The sequence below is a fragment of the Artemia sp. Qi Xiang Cuo genome, chromosome 19, assembly GCF_049724085.1.
Source record: "Artemia sp. Qi Xiang Cuo chromosome 19, ASM4972408v1, whole genome shotgun sequence".
NCBI lineage: Eukaryota > Metazoa > Arthropoda > Branchiopoda > Anostraca > Artemiidae > Artemia > Artemia sp. Qi Xiang Cuo.
This window is the reverse complement of record NC_142812.1, coordinates 31058347-31075737: the sequence shown is the minus strand read 5'-3', so window position 1 is coordinate 31075737 and position 17391 is coordinate 31058347. Positions and strand designations below refer to the sequence as shown.

Below are 17391 nucleotides of genomic sequence, written 5' to 3'. Positions count from 1 at the left end.
TCCAAGTCCAGGAGACTTTTTCCTCGCCATTTGATTCCATGGCCTTCCATTGCCCTTCCTGTGCTCCTTAAAACAAAGTCCATCAAAATAATCCATACAAAGGGGATAGAACACAGCCCTGCTTAACTCCTGATTTCATACAAAACCAGCTGCTAACCTCATGTCCTTCCTTAACCGCAGCAGTATTATTCTCATACATAGCATTAATCACTTTAATGAATTTGTCTGGTATACCATACAAGGATAAAACCTTTACTAAAGCCTTCTATCAACAGAATCAAACGCTTGCTCGTAATCTATAAAACTGAGGACCAAAGTTGTTTGAAAATTCAGGCACTTCTCAATTATTAGCCTAAGAGTGAGAATTAAGTCGACACATCCTCTACCTTTTCTAAAACCGCACTGCTCTTCTCTTAAAACTTTGTCTACGGCATCTCTCAGTCTAAAAAGTATCATATTACTAAGTAATTTACTACCTACAGATCTTGTATCTCTGTTAGATGCCAAATCTGTGAAAATGCGATTTTTATTTCTATGACTTCCCTAACTCTGTGCAAAATTTGTATAGCTGTTGCTTATTCAAATTGTATAAATGGTCAGAATGAAAAAGAAAATATGCTAGCCAAAACAAAAACGAAAGTTTCAAGAGGTTTTCTAAATTGAGCGCTTTATCTATGGAATTGCGGTGCTCAATCAAACATTCCAAAAATTGCTGATGAGCTCAGTCAAAGTAGAACTTACCACCAGAGCAAGGAATTCTGTTAGTTCCACTCCCTAGATTGCCGCAAGTTTCATCCTTCCCAGTTCGTTTACGTTTTCCCCAAAGCCTGGTATATAAGGAAAAGAGAAGTAGCTATAGGAAATTTTAGAACCCGAAAATTGAGGCTATTTATATATATGGTTATCACATTTCCTTATTTGGTTTCAGCCTCTGTTAGCACGAGTCACTCGTTACTAATAGATTGTTCCCACGAACTTCTTGATTATCGGTCAAATTTCCAATCTAGCCCGTTTATACCCAACAAACTCAATTTGTCCAATACGTTCCAATTGCCTTCGTCATACCTTATATACCAAAGAAAAATAATCCAACTTTTAAGTGACCCGAAACGCATTTTTTTTCCACTGTTGTAAATTATGTCACCCTACATAACTCTTTTTGAGTTACCGCAACGGAACTATTTATCCCTTGTCCTTAAGTATCAACATTTTCCTATCCTTGTCCCAAAACATACCCGTTGTTTTTATAGTGACAAAAGCCCTCATAGGAAATGTCTTGTTACTATTGTAACTACAGAAAATTTTCGGGGGGGGGGGAGGTAGATCAGAAATTTCTTTCAGAAAAGCGGAGGATAAAGGTTTTAAAATACCTTTTTTCCAAAAAGCGCCGTATTCTCACAATACAAGGATTTTTCACTTTTGTGTTTGTATATGGCCTATCATATATGGAATATATTAGACATGCCTACGAAAAACTAATGTCACTAAGATATATGCTCATCTGCAAAAAGGGAATTTTTTTAAGTATTAGTAATGTTTTGTTTTTTTTAATTGCTTGTACCTTTAAATAAAAGGTCTAATTATCATGCGTTTAAAGCTTTTCCGACTGCCATATTGCATTGAGAAGTGCAGTTTTGAATAATTACTCCGAAATCTAGTCTACTTTTTTCTCATGAGAATGGCTCAATTCTTACAAAGAAAAAACAGCAAACTTAATGTGCGCTTTGCCCTAAGCCGGATACTTAGGTTAAAGGGTAAGAGCTGTCTTAAACTTTACCACAAATATAAAATTGTATTCTTTTCGATGTTTTTCTCACCGATTTCAAGGCGTGGGATCTACAACAGTATCATTTAAAGAGAGAATACAATTTTTCATTTAAAATGTTGACATCTATGGATGGGTTCTTAGCCACCCCCTAAAGGGTATATCTTACGAACCTTTCATGTAGATTAGACAAGGAATGCGAACACATTTTCACATTCAAATTTTCAGACAAGATTCAGATACGGGGATTAACAGAATTGCAATACAGCATTGCCCCTAGTATATACCGATATTCGCTAGCCAGACAATACTGAGGCAAAAGTAATACTATGAAGACTTTTAATGTTTAGAAGAGACAAATTTTGGGGTAATATGTTCTTCTAACAATAAGATCAAGTAGCAAAAAAGAAATATTGCACTTGATTTCTCATTCTATGCTCTTTCTAAATATAGTAAACATTGGGTACTTGTCGGTTATTGGGAACACATCCAAAAAGTGAAGTTAGGTTAATCCTTATAAAAAATAACAAGACATGATGATAAAATAATATTTTAGAAACAAACTATGGAGACCTAACCCAACCTAACGTAACCTTACCTACCCCCCACCCTTAATGTGCAAATATATAGCCCAAATTAGACAAATCCAATGCATTATGTCTAAATCCAATGCATTGTATCATCCATCACTTGTTTTTGTAGCTATGAAACCGGTTTTCTGAGATGTAACGTAAGCGTAATTCTTGAATGTGTTTCCAATAACCGACAAGTACTAAAAATTGTGCCCTACCCCTCCCCTCTCCCCTTACTTCGCTCTAATGTCTGGATTTATCCCTAGCCTAAAATTTGCCCGATTTTGTTGCGTTTTTTTTCTTAAATTCTTACTACCTGCAAACTAGTGCTGAGAAATAATTACAAAAAATAATACAAATCAACGAAATCAGCTAAGTTTTTCTATTCAGGGATTAGAAGGGGGCACAATTGCGATAGTAGTGATTATTATATTGGAAAAAAAATTACGTGGGAAATCGAATGGCAGGCTATACTTCTTTTTCACCATCTGATGCATTTGTTCCAATAACATTACTCTTTCTGAAGGAATAGTATAAGTCTGCAAGCTAAACGGTAGTCAGAAAAAAAAGGCGACTGGAAGACGATACATTTGTTCTTTCAGGGATTTATATTTGAAAACAAAAACAAAATCTGATAGGGAAAGCTTTTTTGCACAGGAGAAGGGGAGATTAAACCCCTAACCACTTATTGTTGTCAAGACTTTACAGACAGTTTTTGGTTTTATAAACAGCCAAACATCACACAGGTATAAAAGAAAAAATATAGAAAATACCCCTCCCGCCTTTCTAAAGATAGGACAAGGATCATTTTTTGCCATAGATCAAGCACTTCATCAACGGAAATCTTTCAAAATATGGTAGCCTAAGAATTTTTATCACCTGACAGTAGCAGATGTATGGGGTTGGGGGTGGATGGACAAGAAGGCACGTAAGCCATACTCGTTTTTACTTCTTTTAAATTATAAAAATAATTCTTTTATTGACACTTGCTTAAAAAAAACAGCAATAGCATTTTGGGTCTAATTGAAATGATAAATAGTAAAAATAAAAACTTGAGATCCCGACTACTCTAAAATTGTAAGAAGCATCTTTATATTAGAGTTTAGTACGACTTTATTTACTGTTAAATTATTTGCAAAGGTATTTATATTAAATTCAGTTCGAAATATGAGATATTTCTAAACAAATGTTTGACCAAGAGATCAAATAATACCAACTAGAAATAGTAGAGACATAATCCATGGCTGAACAAAAGGACAGTCAGTCCGAGTCATCCTAGGCAGTTGATCAATACTAGTCGTTTTCTTCAAGTTCATTCTTATGAAGCGTGTTCCTCGTCTTGGATACTTTTCCCCAGATGCCTTGTATTTAAAGGCAATGCTCATCCTAAGCCATCCAAAATCCAAACAGATTTTTTACATTTATACAGGTTTTGAACAGGGGCGTAACTTGCTAATGGGCAGGAGGCCCTCCAGGCCTCAGCTTGCCCCCCACCAAAAATTTAGTTTCTGCAAAAAATCTTGTCAAAACTAAAATAAGCCTGTACAATTCAAGCCTTCAGAAACAGGTCAGTTTTCTTTAATATTTCTTTGCCCTTATGTTAGTACATGCAGCTCATTTTTCACTGTCATTTTCACTTGATTTTGGAAAATTGGCTCCAACTTTGCATCCCCCCAGGTTTTTGACCAAATTTACGCCACTGGTTTTGAGCTAAATTACAACATATTGATATCAAATGAGATGGATCATACAATCCAAAAATGTGTCTCATTCTCGATTTATTCTGAAGACTTTTCCTATGAGATCAAACCCTCTGTTTTCACCCCTTCCAAGGAAGCTGTCACTTTTTTTACAAGCATAGGATATAGATCCCCTCTCCAGAAAATGGCACCCCTCGACCAAAGAACTTCACAGTGTATTTGTTCAAAAGTAATTTCTACTGAATGTGTCGTGATTCTAAATGATCATAGTTTGTGCTGCGATATTTTCATTTCCTGGCAAAACTGCTTTAAAAGGTCATTCCATTTATTCATTGAAAGTAGACAGGCTTAAACTTGGCTGTCCATTTATGAACTTGGACCAACTCTCCGAACTAGGTTCTTATTTAGCCTAACTATGTTTGCACTGAAATAGACGAGTTTGCACTGAATGACAATTAATAACGACCAAAAATGCAAAAACAGTGCAAAAAAAATTACCACTGTCCTCGATTCGATGTCCTCGATCCTATTGTAGCAAGTTCTTACTATTCCTTAACTTGGTAGGGAAGGAATAATTCCTTAAGAAACATGAAAAGTTAGCCTATTCCTCTTCAGTTAACGAAATTTCACAGTGTCCCCTAGTAAAACGTATAAAGTAATGAATGAACTGGGTGAGGATTCCTTAATAAACAGGCCTTTGGTTTACTACAAATTAAGAAACATATACGGTGCTTTTGCATTATATGGGCGTTTCTAAAAAGTCAAGTTTGGTTAATGCTAATGAAATAAAATAAAATAGGATGAATATATAATAGTTTAGAAACGATTTTGGGCTATATAATTGCAAATTAGGGGGGGGGGTAAAGCATTACATATATTAAATACGTAACCTAACCTAACCTAGGTACCTTTTTCTCCCCCTGAACCCCAAAAAACAACAGTTTAAATATCGTCAGCATTCATTACAGTATAGCGGTGTCTTGAATTAACCCGTCAAACACGGGTTTTTCATGACTGGTCTTTTTGTAAAGGCCCATATAATGCAAGAGTACCGCATATACTTACCTTGAATAAGAAACATGACGGAGGGAAATGGATAAACTTCTATTTAACAACCCAAATTTTACCTATATTATTAGTAAGCGTCCTTAGTCTATAAAAAAAACTTTTTTGTTTTAGTTACTGGTACAAAAAAGGTGTAATACCACCTAACAAGCACTGCTAGCTAAACAGGTTGAACATTAGACTTCCCATCTCCTGGTCTTGGATTCAAGCTTGACGTTAGGATTTTTTTTTCCGTAGGTAAAAAGCAAAACATTAAGTATATATTCCTTTTTGAATCGTCCAATATTAGAACCCTTGCAGATGGATAAGGAATTTGATAAAAGGAAAGGGGCTTTTCAATTCATAAATGAGCATTTTCAAAGTTAAAATTTGGCAAATCTACCCTGTTCTATATCAAGACTTGAAGATCGAATTGAAACTTTCGGGGACAGTTTTGTTGAGGGGAGGGATCCAAAGTCAGCTTTTAATTTTTATCTGGGGAGAGGGGAAAGGATATTTTCTATTTGAACCTAACAAAAAAGAGTATAATGCAACATTTTTTTTCGTGCCTGTCGTCTGACAGGCTTCACTGCTAGTTGCATAACTGAATTTCGATCGCTCGGTCTACTAAGAGGCAATCGAGACAGATTTACGGCTTTTTAAAATTTGTTAAAATTGAATACATAGAACTGGACCTCCCCTAAGTAAACATTGGAAGCAAGCGCAGGGAAAAGGAAAAAGAGGTATTTTGACATGGTCTTCCCTAGTTAAAAAAATTAACAGAAGAAAATAAGTTTTTTTGATGGAAGATTTGAGCGAAAGTTCGGACTTAAAAAACATAAAAATTGTCCTATATATTCAACGGGCTGCCGCGCGCCTATAATCCTGTTCTATATATTAACCTTCTGCATTATGGGGGCTGTCGCCCTCCAATTTTAAACAAGCCCAATAAGCATAATTAACTCTAACTTTTTTTTCTTTCTACAAAATTTCAAATAGAACAAAACGAAGATAGAAGGGGTACCTTAGTGATTTGGAATAAAGAGTGCCTTGAAACATTTCGCTCCCATTGTAATTTCTTTATCATATCCATATCATAGCCTATCATTTTTTCAACATTTGCATAGATCAACCGTAAGTTTACTCCATCATCATTAAAATACTACTAGCTACTACCTGGCTGGTCAGGTATACCTTTTCCACCCTACCTGGTACCCTAAGGGTAGCTTTATGTTATGTACCTGGGTATAGTGCGCCTATACCTTACGGCAATGTACCTCAGACCGGGCAACAAGAAAGCTTGAACGGGTTGTTGATCTGAACCTTAAAATTTAGTCTCAAAATTCATCAAGGTAAAGAAAAAAAAAACAAATGCCGATTTGGTTTTGGAATCCCTGTTTGACCAACAAGACTTCGGTCATCTGACTTTCCAACTGTATATATTTATAACTCAACCAAAGTAACATCGCTGACCTAACCAGATTGTCCGCAGTATTAACAGACAATAAAATTTAAATGTAATTTTTCTCTCAAATTGCGAATTTCGTGATAAATTTATAGAAATACTGTAGTATACTCGATGAGATGACTTCGAGATCAGGGCAAACCTCCTAAACCTAGAGTGCTATGTGTAACTGGATTCTTTATTTTTTGCATAAAATGTATATAGAATGACCCCTATCATAAGCTGACTGCCATGACTTATGTTGGAACTCCCAAAAACTGCCATTTCGGCAATAGCTTTGCCTTATACTTTTTAAAGGCACGTAATCGGGGGGGGGGGGGGCTATTCTGGGCCTTGAAATTCTCATATTTGCCTTTAAAATGTATTTCAATCGGCTTTTATTTGGTGTTTTGATGGATTGCTCCATCCTCACACCCAAGAGTACTGCCAATGTGCCTTAGTCATTGGGTTAGTATGGCTCATGTTTCCTCGGGATTTGCCAGTTTGCCAGTGACATCTAGAAACATGTTCTGAGAGGAGCTATTAGTTTCAAAAGTCATTTAGCATTTAAAGGAGTAGGACTTAACTAATAGATTCCAAGAAGAAAAAATTGTGCATTTTTGCGGGAAAACAATTATCAGAACAAATTGTGGCGGAAAAAGAAACTGCTGGTAGTAGTAAAGCTATCTAGAAAGAGCCATTAGTAGCAAGAAAATCGGTACTTGTCGGTTATTGGAAACACATTCTAGAATTACGCTTAGTTTACGCCTCATAAAACCGGTTTCATAGCTACAAAACAAGTGATGGATGATAAAATGCATTGGACTTAAGACAGAATGCATTGGGCTTGTATAATTTGGGCTATATATTTGCACATTAGGGGTGGGGGTTAGGTTAGGTTACGTTACGGTGGGTTAAGTTAGTTTAGGTTTCCATAATTTTGTTTCTTAAGTATTATTTTATCATCAAGTTTTGTTATTTTTCATTAGGATTAACCTAACTTCACTTCTTGGGTTGTTTCCAGTAGCCGACAAGTACCAGCAAATCAATTATTTTAGATGGCAGGTTATCTTGAAAATCAGATATCTCGTTATTTTAAAACACCTCCCTGTGTGGCAAAATATTGATGACATTTGCTCAAGATAAATCTTAGAAAAGAAAGCTGTTGGGAAGATCTTGCTGCGACAACGATGGGACTCTTTCTTCCAATCTAACTTGTTATTCATCTCCTTTATTGTTTCAGTTGCTGTGGGAATCCAAGTTGAAATAATGGGAGGTGAGTATATACTGCAGATTAGTTACATGAAATAAATAATTTCTGAAATAAACATTTTGTATAACATTTTTGTGTACTCTTTACCAAGTCTAAGCTACTACATCGACTCTGATATATAAATTAATTAATTTCAACCCTAAAAATTTTTCGAAAAAATTTCTTATTTCTTCCCCTGTCAGTTTTTTTAGACTTTAGCGTACCTAATATAATAGAACTTTTATAAGTTCTATACACAAAGGCTTAGAAGCGCAGGTGACTCTTATTGCTGCCAGAGAACCTTTGAAAAAAAATTGGTTTTATATTCCTTATACTTCGAGTCACAACGTAACACAAAGGAAGGTATTTTGTAAGCCGATTATAAACACTTGATTAAACTACTGCTATTGCTGTAATAGCAGGGGAACAGGTGTTATTCCATCAAGTATTTCTTGCATTCCCATTCAATCATATACGTGCATGATCAAGTATGTAACTCAGATAAATTCCTTTAAGCATTTACTGCAGTTATGATCCTTGAACTATTCAATCCCTTTCATAACCAACTGTATGTCAATGGCAAGGAAAGGGGATTTGTTTTCAATCCCTTGGAAATTTTTGGGTACCCAGCATAGTTAGAACAAATTGGGTTTCATGGTCTTCCAGAGAGAAACTTTGTAGCAAGAAGGCCGTAACATAAAAAAAATAAATTATAATGAAAAAAACCATTACAACGGCTTAAATCCCATACAACTCCACCTACAGATAACTACCCCTCACAACTTTTAAGTCTTGATGTCGCTCCTTACTTTCAGTAAAAAAAAAAAAATGTTTTTTATTTGATTTCTGAACGTTTTTCAACTAATACAGGTTTGATTTTGGCTCACTGTGCAAGAAAAGTTAAAACACAATTTGGATATTAATTTTGACAGATGTATTACGGATGTGAAGGGTTGCCCCCTCCTCAATACCTTCTTAACGCTAAAGTTGTTGGCCCTTTTTGAAAAGCTTCTTATTCTAATTAAACACCCCCTGTGTTTATATTTTAGTAAACAATCAAACTTTAGCGTAAAGAATAAGGTATTGAGGAGGGGGCAACCCTTCATTGCATGATTTCTGTTCATTTTTCAAATAACACCGGTAAGTCTGTCTCACCCTCTATGAAATATACCCCTCCCCCTCACGGAAAACTCCTCCGTGGAAATTTCATCCAACGTAAAGTCCCCCCCCCGTCAGACTTCCTCCAGACAGTTCCTTCCTCGCTGAGAATCCCCCCTCTCTGTAAAATTGCTTGTGGACGATTCACCCTGAAAAATTCTCCTTGGCATTTGTTTATTGGAATAAAACTTTAATCTCTAATCGGTTCCTCGATAACTCCAGAAATGCCCCCTTCCGTGGAAATTATTTCCCAGAAAACAAAACGCACGAAAAATGCCCCCGGAACATCTCCATATAAAAAAATTAGCAAAGATAATGTAAGAAAATTAAAAAGAATTTCGTATAATAATTCTGTCAAAACCCCCCAGTGTAACATTTCCCCAAGAAAATTCACTCATGAGAAATTTCCCTCCCAAATGAAGATTCTTCCTTTAGAAATACACTCAAAGCACAATCCTCCCCCCCCCAAAAAATGGCTGTATACTTCCCAATAACAAATACTATATGTAAGCAATGGGCAAAGTTCACAACTTGGAGCCCTTCCCCCGGGGATTGTGGCGGGTCATTTTATACCTAAAGACATTACATAGTTATTAGATTTTTCGACTATGCTGATCAAAAGAGCTATCTCAAAATTTTGAGCCGGTGACTTTGGGAAACAAATGAGCGTGAAAGGGCCTGGTTGCCCTCCAATTTTTTTGGTCACTTAAAAAGGGCAGTAGAACTTTTGATTTCCATTCGAATGAGCCCTCTCGCGATATTTTAGGACCACTGGACCGATAGGATCCCCCCTGGGAAGAAAACAAACAAACAAAAAACAAATAAAAACGCATCCATGATCTTTATTCTGGCAAAAAAACAAAACAAAATTCCACATTTTTAGATATAGGAGCTTTAAATCTCTACAACAGGGTTATCTAACATGCTGAATCTTATGGTGTGATTTTCATTAAGATTCTATGTCTTTTGGTGGATGTTTTCCCCCTTTTTCGAAAATAAGGCAAATATTCTCAGACTCGTAACTTTTGGTGGGTAACACTGAACTTGATAAAACTTATATATTTGATATCAGCCCAAAATCTGATTCTTTTGCTGTATATATTGGTATCAAAATTGGTATCCGTTTTTTAAAGTTTAGGTTACTATTGAGCCAGGTCGCTCCTTACTTACAGTTCGTTACCACGAATTGTTTGATGAGATTAAACAATTTCGAATGTTGTTTCCCATTTGCTATAAAATTCTTACATCATTCGTAGTCAAGAATTGTATTTTTAAGTTGAACGGAACGCATACACTATACAGGTTCAGTTGGATTTTGAAATTGATAAGCAACAGATTATTGCGACAGCTGAATCATAAGTTTGTAGAATTTTGCGTTTTTGGCTATTTTTAGATACATTTTTTTAATGTTTAATACACAATTATTGAACGCCTGATAGACTAAAGAAAATATAATATTATTTCTTTACTATTATTCTCCATGACCACACTGCCTTTTCTATGACGAAATCAATAGAAATTCTAAATAGGGATAGGTCCTTTTATTAGACAGTGAAACATTTCATTTGCTATTAGAAAAATAAAATGATAAATTTAGCACCTGTAAATTCAGCATTATTTCATTTTAATTAGAAGAATATTCAACGCAGTATTACAAGATTCAAGAACAGTTAGTGAACTTTCTAAGTCAATGGACCGGTAACTTGCTTTGACCTGTAATTTTGAAGAAACTTGTACCATCTTTACTCAACGCAGTATTACAAAATCCAAGAACAGTTAGTGAACTTTTTAAGTCAATGGACCGGCAACATGCTTTGACCCGGAAGTGATTATTTCGTTTATTATAAAAGCAGTTTGTTCTAATTTTGATAAGCTAGTAACTCTACTGATGATGATGACCGACTGTGTCATCGAAATATTTAGAGTCTTTGTTTTATATTTTCGTTTCACTGTCTAATAAAAGGACCTATCCCTATTTGGAATTCTTATTGATTTTGTAATATTATTTCTGAAAATTTTTTATCCCCCCCCCAAAAAAAAATCTATTGAGACAAAATTTAGCAATAGAATATGTACATGCTTAGGGAATTGAAGATTGAAACAGAAGTGACCCCAATATTTATTGAAAGCAGGGATGCCAAAAAGCTAATTATTTTTTTTTTCATTTAAAGCGGAGACCGAAGAAAATGATATCAAATTCCCTGGGAAACCATAGAAATATTTTGACAGACCCAGGGCCCCCCATTGGGACTTTTTGATTGTCTTGGGTATTTTTGGATTTCTCATAGGCTACTGGCCTAATTTGGCTTTTGTGTGTGCTCCCTTTTAATTGGATTCCTTGAATCTTATTGAGTGCCACGGCGAATCTATTATCTATTATTTCAACTATTATGCAAGGGTTCTGAAACGCCATAGCCATTTCGTTCCTACCAGATTTCTACTTCTCTTGATGAATAAGGAAGAAGACTAGCGTCCAGCCAGCGACTTGTGAAGTTTTTACCTCATGAATAGGCCCGAATCTTTTGTAAATTCAAGCTGGGGTTTGGGAAAGACTGATGAAAACATTAATGTTTGCGGTCAACATTGATCGCGCCAGCGTCGCGCCGCCGCTGCTATTTTTGGCCCCGCCGCCGCCGGTCCTCCCTTATCAGCGCGACGCCGGGGTCTATATGGAAACATACAGGCTACTCTATGGGGTCTCTTTCAAATTGGTTGTTTCATTGGGAATTGCGTTGGTACCAGCTTTCTAGTTGCATAGGTGCCTACTTGAACCCTTTCCTGAAAAAGTTAAGCCTATACAACTTGTCTAAGAACAGGGTCGTCAGGAAGAGAGGGGAAGGGGCATTTTCCCCTTATATTGACTCCTTGATTTTGAACAATAGACCTACCTTATTGATACTTTTATTCAAAAATGCTCTTCTGTATTTTCATTGAGAAATTTGAAAAGAAAACAACAAAATTGGCTCCCCTAGATGAAAGAAATGCATTCTCACCCCCACCCCTCACAATTTCTTGAATTGACACCGCTGTCAAAATGTATGGGAAAAAAATGCCATTGAAGTGCCAAATTTTTTTTTCTTAATGCAGACAAATATTGCAGAGGGAGACGGGATGAAATTTATTGTAAAATTTTGGTAAAACTATTAAAATCATTTAAATACTGTCAATGGTCGTAGTTCACTACCTGAATAATACTGAAAAGTTGTACTTTAGATTATCCAACATAAACAGGAATAACTAACAGTGTGTAGTAAGCGTCTGTAGTTCCACCCCTTGTCTGAAAAAAAGGAAAGGAAAAAACTGGTTTGGTAACAGCAAGAACTATGTAGCCAAACGCAAAAAAGTGTTTGGCTGGGGAAATCCAGAGCCAAACACACTGGAATTATCGGGACAGACTGGGGGACTAACTTCCTCCTATTAGTTAAAATATAAAAAGATGTAACGAAGTATTTTGTTCTCCTTTGGCTACTTCCCATAGTTTCTTTAGACTCTTATAGCTATATATGTGTCAGTTATAAGCAGATTCATTACAAGCAGGAACGTAGTCAGGAATTTGCCCAGGATCTAACGCCCAGAATCTCATTGTTAAAAAAAAAAATTGTCAGCATGTCATGTGCCATTCAATGTATTTTGCCTGTTTTTGCTTCTTTTTTTTATAATTTGGGCCCCTGAAAACAAAATTCCGAATACCTGCCTACTTAAAAGTCAAAATTTTATCGCCTAATTATTTGATTATAATTATTCTAGCGACCTAAATCCGACCTTCGTCCATCGTTAGCCAGTTCTGGGCAAATCTTAGTTTTCTTCAACCCAAATTGGAGAATCGCCAGCTAGACCAAACCTCCCAAAATGTCCAGGTTGTTATACTTTTGCCTATGTTTCTTCAATAATTCTGTAAAATATGCTATTTTGGGGAGGGGTTTGTTGAGCTTGGACCCCAAAATATGAGTCTGTTCTCCAAAATAAGTTCCTACGTGAATGTATAATGTGAAGTTTCACCGCCAGCAGACTATGAGCATAGTGTTTTACGAACTATTGACTAACGCCAAGAAAAATTATGCAAAATAACGCTAAGAGTCGAGACCATGTGTTTAGTGTTGTCAGAGAATGAAAATGGCTGATATAGACAGTTGCAACAATGGACAGCAATCAGTTCCAGTTGAAAAATCCACAGCGATAGTTAAGACGTATTTCAACACATCTATAGTCTGAATTTAAATTATTGCCTCTGACTTGAAGAAGTTTAGCAGATGGCCAAAGAGGGTTAGGTTAAATAGCACGTGCGACACCTGGTACCTATGAAGAAGGGTGGGGTCCGTTTTTGCAAATATCAACACGAAAATAGTAAGTTACGCCCTTTCTTCCTGCTTTTGTTGCACGTCGATGTAAGTAAATCCCAAAAATACATTTGACCATTAATTCCAAGATATTTCAAAGATAATTCAAGAATAATTTCAAGAACAATAGTTTAAGAATATATATTTCAATAATGTGCTTGCTGTAAATTCCAAAACGCTACCAGGGTAAGGATATTACTTTGAAATTTGCCCCTTAATTTAAAAAAAAATTGAATTCAGTTCCAAGGACACTGTGTACCTATAACAGCCAGAAATCAACATGATGTGCCTAATATGGGTCTTTTTCTTTAGGGGTGGTTCATTTCTTGAGCGCTTGCCAGGTTTTGCATAACGATTTTTGTGTCATAACACCTTTTGAATTATTATAGCCAACGTGTATTTTCATTAACCTGTATCTTAGAAGTGTCGGGTCGCAAGAGTTTACCAAAACTCAGCCTTTCGCATTTAATCGTTGGTGTAACTAAGCAGAATCCAAGTTATCTATAAGAGAAATTCAACCTCCTCCTTGAATAAACCTTGTTATCAAATTGAAATTGAAATCTAGAACAAACATAATTATATCTTTTGTTGTAAGTTTTGGACAGGTAAAGGGGGAGAGGGAATAGTAACAAAAATTACTTGTGAAACTGAAATGGGGGGTACAAATATCAAAAATGAGTCATGTGTAGAGCCATGCTGCTAGCCGAGAGTGAAATGCAAACAATTTTCCTGGGGGGTGGGATAAATTATTACCTGGTTTTCAAGTTTTTGTTAATTTTTAGGGATTTTTAAACACCAGGGCACGACTCCTTTCAGAACCTTTACCACAGCTATTTCATAAATCATTTCAAATTTCTCAAACATGGGACCAACGGTTTATTTTTCAGCACTCACAAACCCTAGAATGTTCTGGTGTGGGAGTGGGAACTTTTAACCTTCGTTTTAGGATCCCCTATAAGTTTTCAAGCTCGATTTCATTAAATTAAAAAAAACTGAGCTGTACACAAAGTTTATATAGCAACATATGCAGTAACTTCGGGTACATCATTATCATCAACTTCGGGGTGTTGATGCGAAGAAGATGGGTGCTAAATCACAGTAGTTGCCAGTCTTGGCCAACCACTGTAAAGAGAATGATTGAACACTAAGTTTCGGTTCTCTTTTCAACTCCTCTATGGCTAAATGCACAATATTGTTCACAGAAAAGAAGAAGCAACTGAGCGGAAATTATATTTTAAAGAAGTTTTTTATAATGAAAATAAGGAGCAACATTAAAATTTAAAATAAACCGAAGATATTCTGTATATGACTGAGGCTACCCCCTCCTCAATACCTCAATATTTACGCTAAAGCTATCTATTACTTTAAAAAGCTTCGATTTCTAACAAGACGGCCATTATGTTTCAAGGGTCGTTCTTGAAGAGCTGTGACAAAGAGTCAAACTTTAGGGTAAAGACCAGGATATTGAGGAGGGGATAGCCCCTTTTATATACGGAAAAACTTCTATTCCTTTTAGATTTTAATGTTGCTCCTTATTTCCAGTTAATCTTTTTTAATCTAATTTATGATGGTTTTTCCAATAATGCCAGGAAATCCCTCCCCTGGTGTAAATTTCTGTTGGAAAGGCCCCCCACAAACTTTCCTTCCAATGGAAAACTCTTCCCGTGGAAAATCCCCTCCCCTGGAAAATCTCACCCAAACAATCCTAAAAGAACCCAACTCAAAATCGCTCAAATTCTGGCGATTAATCGTGATTTCTTGGCATAGTAGGAAAAACAATATCGGTTAAAAATTACCATTGTTAGCCTTAATAAAGACAGATTCTTCACATAATCATATAGAAGACTCAAAACCATGATTGAAAAAAAGCCCGATACCAATAAGCACGATACTGGCATCATAATTGCGTAACTTACTGCCCTTTCTTCAGTGACTATGGAGGGTCATATCATCACCAAAAGCATAGTTATTAGATCTTTGAACTATGCCGAACAAAATGGTTGTCTATAAAAAATTGATCAGACGAAATGGAGGGAGAGGCCTCGGGGGAGGGGGCTAGCTGCCCACCAATCTTTTTTGTGACACAAAAAAGGGGACTAGAACCTTTAATTTCGTTCGAATGAGCCTTCTACCGATCTACTGAGAACATTGGTTCGATACGATCATCCCTGGGAAAACACACAAAAATAAAATAAACACGCATCCATTATCTTTCTTCTGGCAAAAAAACACAAAATTCCACAGTTTTTAAAATAGAAGTTTGGAGCCTCTACATTAGGGCTCCCTGACACGCTGATGGTATTCAGATGAATCTGATGAATCTGATGGCCCCTTTTTTTCGAAAATCGTGCAAATATTCTGAGGGTAGCTTATGATGGGTAACACTAAGCTTAACGAGTTTTATATACATGGAATCAGCATAATGAGCTAGTTCTTTTGGTGCATCAATTAATATCAAAATCCAGCTTTCTTGAGCTTCAGTCACTACTGAGCCTCAACGCTCCTTACTACAGTTCGTTGCCACGAACTGTTTGATGAATAGATATAAATAGATCATAAAGAAAAATAGATTATTTGGAGGTAAATATTTTTTGGCTTCTAATAAACCTCGAATTAAGCTTTACATTTTTTTTGTTTAAAAACAATGGCATGCAAAAATCTCCAAGCGACTATAAAAAAGGTTTGCCCGGTTTTTCTCTAGAACTTCCCTGAAAACTAGTAAACCGACCGATCAAGATCGTCGAGCCTCCCTATCCTCCCAAATAGTTGTCGTGCACAGCCACATGAATTGCTGTGTAAACAGTCTACAATAGCTGTTTATTTTGTATGGGCTTTATATATGTTTAGGGGCAGATGCGTCACTACGGAGGAATATTGCCTCTGAAACTTTGTAAATAGCTGTAAGACAGTCCTCAATTGACTTGCTTTGTTAGAATTTTCACAGGACAAATTCGAGCCAAATTTGTCGTTTCGCACCACAAAAAGGTAAAGGAACTTTGCTGTGGTACGGTCTTTTTTTGTTGCTTAGAAAGGGCGCGAAAATTTCAAATTAAATTTTGACTGAGTCCTTTTCTAATACTCTATTACAACTGGCTCGATACGATTCTGGTAAGGAAATAAAATATGTAGACATGATTATCACTCACGGGAAAAATGCGAAATTTCTCATCTTTGTAGGATGAGGATTGAAACCCTGGCTCTCATGGTTTTCAAACTTATTAAATTTAATGACAATCATCAAATTCGCATCGCTTTCTGGTGGGCATTTCTCCCTTTTTATGTATATGGCATTTTTTGTCATGTATATGGTCTTACCATAATTGTTTGTTGTTTTAAGCTTCAGTCTATAATGACAATGTTCGCTCTTCGCTTACAGTTTGTCACCCCGAACTGTTTGATAGGGACACGAACACCTACATACAAGCTACTCAACAAATTTTTATTTTCATCTAGGTTTTGGAGAAGATGATTAGGTCATCCTAAAAAGCTGGACAAAAGTATCCATTTTAAGGCTAAAGAAGGCCATATTTTGTCAATTTGGCTCTAAGAGTTTAACAAAACTAGGAATATGAGAATCCTCGCAAATGAGGATCCAAAATTAAAGTTTTGGTAAGTCTAAACTATTTAATCTCACTGATGGGATGTTATCAGGACAATTTTGTTGCAAGGTGGGAAGTGACTTTAAATTTGTCCTGGGGAGTTGGGAGGCAGAACAATTTTTCTCGGATTCTTACAAAAGAGTACAAGATGCATTTAATTTTCCTTTTTACGCCTACCATCCGAAAGGCTTTGCTACTAGTCTTAGGATAATTTAAAATCTTGAAAGTTAGTTCATAATTTGTAGGGTATTAATTGCCCAACTGAAGCTCCAAAAATTGTAGCATTATATGCTTTCCCCTGAGACCAATCTATAGAGAACTCTATTTGCCTGACAAAGAAATAAACAGGACTTCTAGCGATATAAGATATCTGCCTGCCTAATAATAGGTAAGTGTCTGTAACTCTCGAAATCTTCTACAGAAAAGTCGTTAATTTCTATATATAAATGCACCTAAGGTACAAAACAAACCAAGAAGTCCGACTAGCTCAATAAATATGGCATGCAATTTCCAAACTTGG

At 36.1% G+C, this 17391-nt stretch overlaps 1 protein-coding gene across 3 annotated transcripts in view; it reads right to left on the bottom strand.

The window, feature by feature from the left end:
• Window positions 1–17391, bottom strand: part of ec (ubiquitin specific peptidase echinus) — a 160529-nt gene that overhangs the window by 54204 nt on the left and 88934 nt on the right. The window contains exon 1 of one of the 3 annotated variants that reach the window (XM_089104732.1): window positions 6106–6229. The exons of the other annotated variants lie outside the window; for them this stretch is intronic. Within the exon in view, the coding sequence (XP_088960858.1) occupies window positions 6106–6189 (84 nt within the window). The 5' untranslated portion in view covers window positions 6190–6229. Of the gene's footprint in view, window positions 1–6105; window positions 6230–17391 lie in introns of those variants that run through there. 3 annotated transcript variants of the gene reach the window in all.